The 8,850-nt window shown below is 41.6% G+C and overlaps 1 protein-coding gene across 1 annotated transcript; it reads right to left on the reverse strand.

The window, feature by feature from the left end:
• Positions 1–304: 304 nt before the first annotated feature.
• Positions 305–7,284, reverse strand: prss23 (serine protease 23). Its single transcript, XM_008326906.3, has 4 exons — positions 7,135–7,284; positions 6,599–6,929; positions 5,060–5,246; positions 305–2,668 (listed from the first exon to the last, which is right to left on the reverse strand). The coding sequence occupies exon 4, from the start codon at positions 2,652–2,654 to the stop codon at positions 1,497–1,499; it is 1,158 nt and encodes a 385-aa protein (XP_008325128.1). The 5' UTR covers positions 2,655–2,668; positions 5,060–5,246; positions 6,599–6,929; positions 7,135–7,284; the 3' UTR covers positions 305–1,496.
• Between the last annotated feature and the right edge of the window lie 1,566 nt (positions 7,285–8,850).

Here is an 8,850-nt window from a genome sequence, read left to right on the forward strand (position 1 = left end):
TATGGCCACAATACTCCATCATAACATCTTAATAAAGTGCTATCTCTTTATCTATCGTAATTAAAATATGTGGACAATTCTCTAGTTAGGTAAAGTCATTTCATCTTCTCAAGCTAAAAATCTAATCAATATGAGAATAATTGTAGTTTTGAACAGATCTCAAATTGACAATATAACGTATATTGTCACTACAATGTAACGTTTTGTCCCTGTAGCAGGCCCAATTAATGTTGCAGTACCCATTTTAGTCACAAGAGGGAAACACGGTAGCGTTTCCGAAAACAGACACCACGACACAATAAAACACCTATAAATCTCTCTTTATTAAAATATGTCTGGCATTTTATTAAAAATAAAATTAAAACTCTCTCTCCAGTTAACGCTGCATATTGCTGAGATTTTAGGCGTCAGTGGTTTTTAATAATCAACTGCTGTCACTGTTTCTGATAACGGCAAATCTACCGTACTGTATCAGCAGACCATAGCTGAAGCTGTATTACTGTGTCAGAGCAGTCACTTCAAATGTCCAGCAAGGGCGGCAAAAGACATGTCCTCACAACCAGTAGCTGCACAAAAACAAGCCCATTCTAACCTGCACTGCAAAAATAAATGAAAACTTTTATCTATAGAGGTTTGTGTCGAGCTGAGGAAAAACTAAAACGCGTTTTCAAAGATTGACAAGTGAGGTGATGTCACAGACAACATTTTCGAAGTTGCTTAAATACTGTCCAAAGCACGTGGAATAAAAATGGCAAAAGATGGAATTTAGGGGACAGGAGAATTTGGGGATGTTATTTTAAAATATGCCATTAAAAATAAATAAACAATGACAGATGACATTTAATTAGAAAGAAGCTAATGTATTTTATAAAATGTAAAATAAGGAAGGATACTTTTGATATGGCTAAACCCTGCAAAAACTTCAAACTTAAACATGTATGTTTATGTATGTTTTGTAGTGTAAAGGGTTAGCAGTGTCTGCCAGGAAGCTGAGGATATGTTTTGGGGGTTTTTTTTATACTACAGGAATACAACAAAAGAGTGACTCCTGCCCTCAAAATTCTACTGATTTGAAGACTTTATATAGAAAAGACTAGGCAATGGTTGACAAGTCAAGTGCTTTGGGCTGTAAACAAATTCACAAAAGCTGTTTTACAGACTGTTTCATTTGGGTTTTTTATACTTGTACAACCACTTTGCATTATTTTCATTTGAAATATACGGATTATACTGTGGCTCCCGTTAAAGGTGGACAGTATCTTAAATGAGATATCTTGGTGTCAGAGTTTATAGAGATAGGTTATGTCCTGGTTGTGTTCATTCTTAATATCGACTATCAGCGTGTCTCTTTACTGAGGGCTGACATGTTTGCATGGATTACATCCAGATTCTTGAACACTTAAGGTGAAAGAACTAATTTTGAAGAAAGTCACTATGTGTTTTCTAGTAGTTTCATGCTCAGCTTTGACAAATTTCTGTTCTTCGCAGGTTGGTCCTCAGTCCTGGACACAGTCCAGTCGGTTTCCGTGCACCCAGTAACAGATCTGGGCAAACTTCAGAGGTGTGATGCGCACAGCCACGTTGTAATCCCGATTCTCTCCATCTATCTCCAGCCACTGGTGTCCAGAGAATATGCCGATGACTTTGCGTTCCCAACGCTCCAGAGTGTTGTCCCAAACTCTTCCATACACTCCAGAGCCGCTGGCTCCTGGCCTGGCATCGCAGTGCTGGTAAATCAGATCACTGGACTCTTCTTCCACAGGACAAAACCTGTACACCAGCTCTCCAGGTCTGTCACTGTCAAAACCAGAGAAGTGGATACGGTTCCCTGCCAGGCCGTCAGATGAGGGCGCCACTGAGAGGCGCATGAAGGGCCTTCGGTGAGGCCAGCGTAGCTCCAGCAGGGCGTAGTCAAAGTCCATACTGACCTCCTGAGGACCCTGGATCCAGCCTTTGGGAACACGAGTGCGTTTCACCCTGACCCAGCGCACCAGAGACTTCTTAGCAGAAGTCAGGTCGCCCTTTGTGCTGTTGAACGACGGTGGGATCAGAAAGCCCACCCTCAGTTTTCTCGCTCCTTTCACATAGTCCTTTCCATCATGGACGCAGTGGGCAGCAGTGAGTATGTGCAGCGGAGACACGAGAACACCAGTGCAGCCTGTGGAGATCCGTACTGCTGCAGAGAAGGGGTAATCCATCAGGAAGTTGTTGCCCTGAATGTTAAAGCGACCGTCTGACCCATAGATCTGACGCCTCACGCGCTTGTGTCTGGGCCGCAGTCTGGGTTTTCTACCAACTGATGAGTATGCAAAGACAAGAGCATCAGCCTTCAAGTCCTCCTCGTCCTCCACGTCCACAGTAGTCAGGGTGCGGGAGCCGTCTGCGTACAAGGTCTCAAACGCCAACTTCTCCGTCAGCTGCTCGTCCTCCTCCGCCCTGTGGAAGCAGCTGGAGTTGCAGTGAGTGATGAAGTCCAGCTGAGCGTTAGCACTGAAGCTAGAGCGGCCCAGAGGCCTCGGGGTGTGAGGGACCAGTGTGGGGACATGGAGCGGTGAAGGATGAGGAGGCTGCAGGAGAGAAAGGCTGAGGGGCAGGAGAAGCTGGAGGAGCAGGAGCAGGTGAGTCAGGAGGGAGGTCTCACGTTGTATCACCATGGTGATGAAGAACACTGCAACGGTAAGACGGGATGTTAACCCCACGTGGTTTCACACAGTGCTACGTGTTGTTCCATAAAACCAATGCTAAATCTCTGGGTAACAAAAGACGTTATTTATCATATTCACTTTTTTTATGTTCTTTGGCTGATTTATAGTTTTTACAGCTGCACGTTGGTGAAACCTGTGCTTCTTTAAGCTGTGCAACATTTAAAGTCTTTATAATTATACGGACAGTAAAGAAACCCATTCTCCAGTAGATTTAAAATTCTTTCTCAGTTTCTCTCATTTTTATCCTGAATTTTCTTTTATTTGCATGTAATAGGCAAACAAGAAATGTCTATGCCGTTTTTATTTTTACAGGTTTTAAAAGTTCAAAGGTAACGTGAAGTATCTACAGTGACATTTCACATTCGGTGAACCTGCCGTGGGACAAAGACGTGCACTGTACACTGATCACTCACTCATCTGAACTCTGCCAAAGTGTAAACCACACTGCCCACAGTAGGTGAGTCAGTACGGTCACCCTGAAGGTTCAGTGTTGTCATGCATGGTTGAAGTTGATGTGGTGTTGAAGCAACAATGAACCTTTTGTTCTTATGTCATAGGTTAACCAGGAAAATAGGATTTCAGACCCAACAAAGGACTTTATATCCTTTATGTACCATTGTAGCATAAATGGCTTAATGGTAAAGACTCATATCCTCAACAAAACAGTGTGGATAAAATAAAAGAAAGATTGTTTCCATAACATGACAACAAGTCGGACTATTCCCTTATCACAACTTGAGCTTACTGATCACCCTGAGTTTGTGGCTTTTTTTGGGGGGGGGAGGAATGTTGTCACTTCAATATGCTTTGTATTGTAATATATATATACATCTCTAGGATTCAAATCAAATATTTGCTGAAACTTATAGGAGTGAAGTTGTACTACTTCACAGAGTACTGGCGGATCTCAGGACAGATTAGAAGCAACAAAGTGATACTTGATCCCCTCTAAGTGCTGCGAACCTGGAGGCACTCATGGCATAAAGAGAGCAGGTGTGTAAAAAGAGGAGGGGAAAAAAACAAGTCAAGGCATGGCAGCAAAACAGAGCATTATGGTTAACAAAGGACAGGGTGGGGCCTGGCCACACACCTATGTGCTGTACCACGTGACACTACAAGGAGGCAGCATTACAGACAGGAGCCCCAGTAAGAAGGGAAAGTACAACTTTCTTGTGGATGCTGACGTGTTAAATATTTGACAGATCTGGCACACACTTGACTCCAGCTTCAGCAGATCATTTTTGAGTCAGTGAAGATTTAGCGGATCTGCAGTAGGCTAGCACATGAGTCAAAACAAAAACATTTCTATATTTTATGACTTAAATCTCCAACGCTATCAATCAGACGCCGGCAGGACAAGTGAAAAGTTCCAGTGAGTCTTTTAACGGCAACACACTGGTGTTCACAGACTGGAGACTGGACAGATCAGAGAATCAGGAAACAGATTTTGATCAACCTTTTTATCTCAAAGCCTCCTCATCCATTATTTATTGAATCAATCAAAATGTCATATTAAATGGCACATTAATTTCAGATTAAAGACTAAATCTGGCAAATTACGCTGACATAATTCACAACAAGCTGAGAAAATGTACTCAGTGAATATTTCAGGGTAGAAGTTGGGGATTATGTATATGTATACACAGTACGCCTGTGTACAGCAGCAGCTGACAATGATGTCAATTATATATTGACAGGTATGGTTCTGGGCTACACCACCAACACTGGACAACAAAGTCACAAACATGACCTGAGCGCCAACCTGTGGTTTTTTTTCTTTCACTAATAAAGACAATATTTTGGTTTGTCACAAGTGTTTTAATTTGTTGTTTTTATTTTTATTTTTGCTCCTTCCTGACAGAAAACTAAAGTTTTTAATCTTCTATAAGGACGTTGTGAGTGAAACACTGAACAACATTTTCCACCATTTTTCACCTCAGTACATGTGAATGCTGAGACATGCTGTGAGGATGAATCTCCCCTGGGGGACAGCAAAGTGTAGGGTGTAAAGTCAGAGGTTTTCAGTTCTATTTTAGAGGAGAATCTACTAATCTGTTAAACTAGCATGACTAGGGATAGGGATAATTATTGCTTTTGACCAGAGGGGCATTTCAGAGACGACGGGACACAAACCGAATCTTGAACATTTGTATTGACGTTATTTCCAAAATATCTCTTAGCAGTGGAAAAACTACACGTGTTTATCAATAACATATTCACACAGGGAAGGATTGATTTAAAGATGCTGTAGAACAAGAGCAACAATCTGAACCCATACAAACACAGTGATTCTTTTATATAAAAACATCAAATCATTAAATGTATTATAATGTATAAATACACAAATGGATTACCTCCTGGTTAGAGGCGGATGATCCGGGTAAACATCCCAGTCAAACTTCACTCTCCATCAGACGAGTCCTCCAGGATCACTTGTTCCCAGTTTTTCTTCATCATCTCAAACAGGTTGTTCCTCTGTCTCTGTCTCTGTCTCTGTCTCTGTCTCTGTCTCTGTCCCTGTCCCTGTCCGTGTCTCTGTCTCTGTCCGGTGAAAGTAAAGAGTGTCGTGTTTAAAAGACGTTCACAAAAACAATTGTTTCAAATTACAATACGCGCTTAAAGCAGATACAAATAAAACTCCAAACGTCTGTTGACTTCGTGCTGCACAGACAGCGCGTCACGAATAAAAGTCTCTGGACGAAGACTCTCCTCCGGCTTCCCCGTCCCAGCGCCCCGCCCTCCCCCAGCCCCCCGGCCCCCCTCTCTCTGTCTGCTCACTGAGGGAGTCTGACATGTAACCCTTCACCCACAGGTTACCCTCACACTCTGATGTGTATTTTCACTTCTGACACTGCACAATGATGGGACACAATTTAATCGAATTAAGCCTTTACACGTGGAAGATGAACAGATGTGCACAAGAGCTGGTTCGAGGCCCACAGGTGGACCAGGTGGACCACAGTGAAAAGGTCGAGGTAGGAGAAGATACTGAGGACTGAAATGCTAATGTTGTTTTAATCTACTGAATTAGGTCATTAGATTAATTTGAATGGAGATCCTCTAGGGGAGGCTGCAGCTACATGTGTTTATATAAGTACAGGTACAAAGGTAGTACTCGTCACAAGGTCCAGTTGTTGTTTTTTTACAGTCTTTACAGTAAAGTTGAAATAAAACGACCAAAAGCAGTGGTTTATCTGTGACCTAAAGTTCTGTTATTGCATTCATTTTATCAAATTATTTCCCTCACCCTTTAGTAACAAAGAGCAGAAATAAAGAATAAAAATAGTTTCCATTTCAACTCTGTCAGTACTGTTACTGATTTTTCCCTGCTGTAAATTACAGGCAGCTAAAAGTAATAGGGGGATCCATAAAAAAGAAAAAGAAAAAAAAAAGAATTATAACAGATAAAGTCAGAGTTGTCCAACACACGTCTGAGGGCTATGACTGTTCCTTGGCTGCCTCTGCCTGTTGTTGTTTATTAAGAACTCTAGTCTATGACAGAAAATGGACCGGACTCTTCAGTCTGAAGAAGAAAAAAAACAAAACAAAAAAACTGTAGCAGTTATATGTAGCAGCAGGTTATATGTAGCAGCAGGTTTAAGACAATATCCTGTCTCAGTAGAGTGAACTACAGACTCATCTCCCCACAGGTTTTAATATTAGAGCTCTATTACGGAAGTTAAGATTTATTACACAGTGAAACTAAGTAGATGATTTTTTTTTTCTTTTATAGCCCAGTTGCAAATAACCACTGTTTCTGTTCATCATATCAGACATTTGGCTCATACACTCAGGTCCTATGGTGCCAAGCAAGAAAGGTCTTGTTTCAGGTATTATTGCACTGCAGTCATGCAATTGCCAAGAGTTATAATAAAATACAAATGAAGACAAACCTTGGCAGACAGACAGGTGATTGTTGAGACATGCAGGCTGCAGGATTCACCTCTGCTGCTCGACCTTGATCTCCTGAGGATCTGTCATCTCACAGTGAACCTGTGGAATTTGGTGAGCCGTGCAGCGACGCTCCCATGGGCTAGGTGGCAGTAGCAGGGGCGCTGAAACAGAGCTCCCAGTCACAGCCGCAGTGCTGCCAGGAATGCTAAGGAATCTCCCAACAAGGACGCAGGTCAGGCTGCCAGCACCGTGTGACTGCTCTCCTCCTCAGAGCAGATGTCACCGTCCAGCAGGTATGTCGAAGGTCTGGCCCTGGACACAGTAGTGGTACTGGAAAAAGGGTTTTTGTGGTCAGAAATGTCTTCCTTGGGGGTTGGTAATTAAAATTCCAACTAAAGCTGTTGGTTTAAGTTTACCACTACCACAAATGTTGTGTTTTTAATTTAGAGATGTTTGGAAAATTAGGATAGCATTGGTTGCAGTTGCAGCAAGAATACATTCTTTAAATTTCAATTCATGTCTACCTAATATTTACCTCATCACTGTCACTCCATTTGTGTTCCATTTTTTACCAGATATTTCCAAAAGGAGACAGACCTGCACTGCAGGAAGGTCAGAGGAGCGTCTTAATTCTGTGTCTGCAAGGAGACACTTTGGTCATTCCTGCAGAATGAAGCCTCACTTTGTTCTGAGGAAAAACATGTTAACAGAAACACACAGTATTACTCAGAAATGACAAAACAAACCTCTGAGAATGGTACATATCTATAGTTACAAAAAACTTAATTTTTGTATACAGATTTCCTTTTCCTTTTTTTGGGATTTATAGAATCCATTGTCAAAAATTGTGATATGGTGACTCTAAATGTTATTCTATAATTCCGTGAGAAACATTCTGTTTTGACAGACAGTTCTCTTGTTAGGTCTGCAGATAGTGTGGGGTCAAAGTTCATCCTTGTCCAAGGGTCAAATTGTTAGTGGATGCTCCTTTTATACCCAAGCCTAAAAAGTGCATACGAACATATGAAATGCATTATCCTGTGATTTTATTATAGAATACATAAAAGTACAAATATTCCACAAGTGTGATTTAGCTCAAATTATTATATTACAGTACATTCCACTTGGAATTTCGACATGCTGTCTACATTAGAGCAGCAGCATTTGTCATCGTAGTTATGAACTACTGTTACTGAGTACAACTGGATTCTTGTACAGTAAATGTATTTCTCTTGTTTTCTTGCCTGTTCCTCGTCGTTTTAATACAATCATCACTGCTACTTCTTCTTCTCTGTGACTGGTTTAGCGCTGACAGGTGATCCCTCTGTGAAAAAGAAACTCAATGCAGATGGGAATAAATGTGAGCAGGCACAGAGCCAGAGAGGAGTAAAGGTAAAAGTCTGTGAGTGTGTGTGTAGTGATGGTCATCTCTGACTGTCTTTGCTGCAAAGACCAAACTAAAGACACCTTCTCTGGGTTGTAACTGAAGTGTAACTGTGTGGAGTACCTCTCTTCACTGCTCTTCTTCACAGGAACTTCTCTTCATGTTTCTTTCCAGGACTGTAAAATAATACAGACACAGATACAAAAAGTATGTTTTAAAGTAGAGCAATTATTCATTTTAAGCCATTTGGCAAACTGCACCAACTTTTCTAACACATGGAATGTAATCCATTTTCCAGAATGTTTTCTCTTCTTCCATTTGTTGGCTTGTATAAATTTATGTATATGGAGTTCTGTCAGGAAAAAAAACATTTCAGGTTTATTGCGGGTTTAGATTTCAGAACAGGGCCCCCTGCTGTGTAACAGTTTAGGTGGAAAAACGGTGGAAAAATGGAGCAGAGCAGTGTTTATTCTGCCGAGCAGATCCAAGCTCACAAAGAACCGGAGATTGATATTTCTGCTTGAGGAAAATCAGCAAATAAACAGAGGGAGTCACTGACAGTTTTCTAGTCCGTGGCTGCTTTAACACGTCCACACTGTTTATACCTCTTCATGTGACGCTGTCTTAGGTGTGTGGTATTTAAGAGAGCACGGAACTGACTGCAGGGTGAACGCGTCCGCTGCTGATGAAACACAAATTCCTGTACAGCCAATCAACCCTGTGACACTGACTCACTGCTGCCGCTGTTTGATGGTGTATTTACATCAACACACAGATGTTCACGTTACAGACTGTGTTCGTCTGTACGAGGACACCAGGTGGGACAGTGGTTTTATTGGTCGACCTCTGGCTCAGAGCAGGGAGGCC

The sequence above is a fragment of the Cynoglossus semilaevis genome, chromosome 15, assembly GCF_000523025.1.
Source record: "Cynoglossus semilaevis isolate Cse_v1.0 chromosome 15, Cse_v1.0, whole genome shotgun sequence".
In the NCBI taxonomy this organism is placed as follows: domain Eukaryota; kingdom Metazoa; phylum Chordata; class Actinopteri; order Pleuronectiformes; family Cynoglossidae; genus Cynoglossus; species Cynoglossus semilaevis.

What these genes read in the sequence shown, in the direction of transcription:
- prss23 (XM_008326906.3), bottom strand. Translation starts at nt 2,654, where the DNA reads ATGGTGATACAACGTGAGACCTCCCTCCTGACTCACCTGCTCCTGCTC.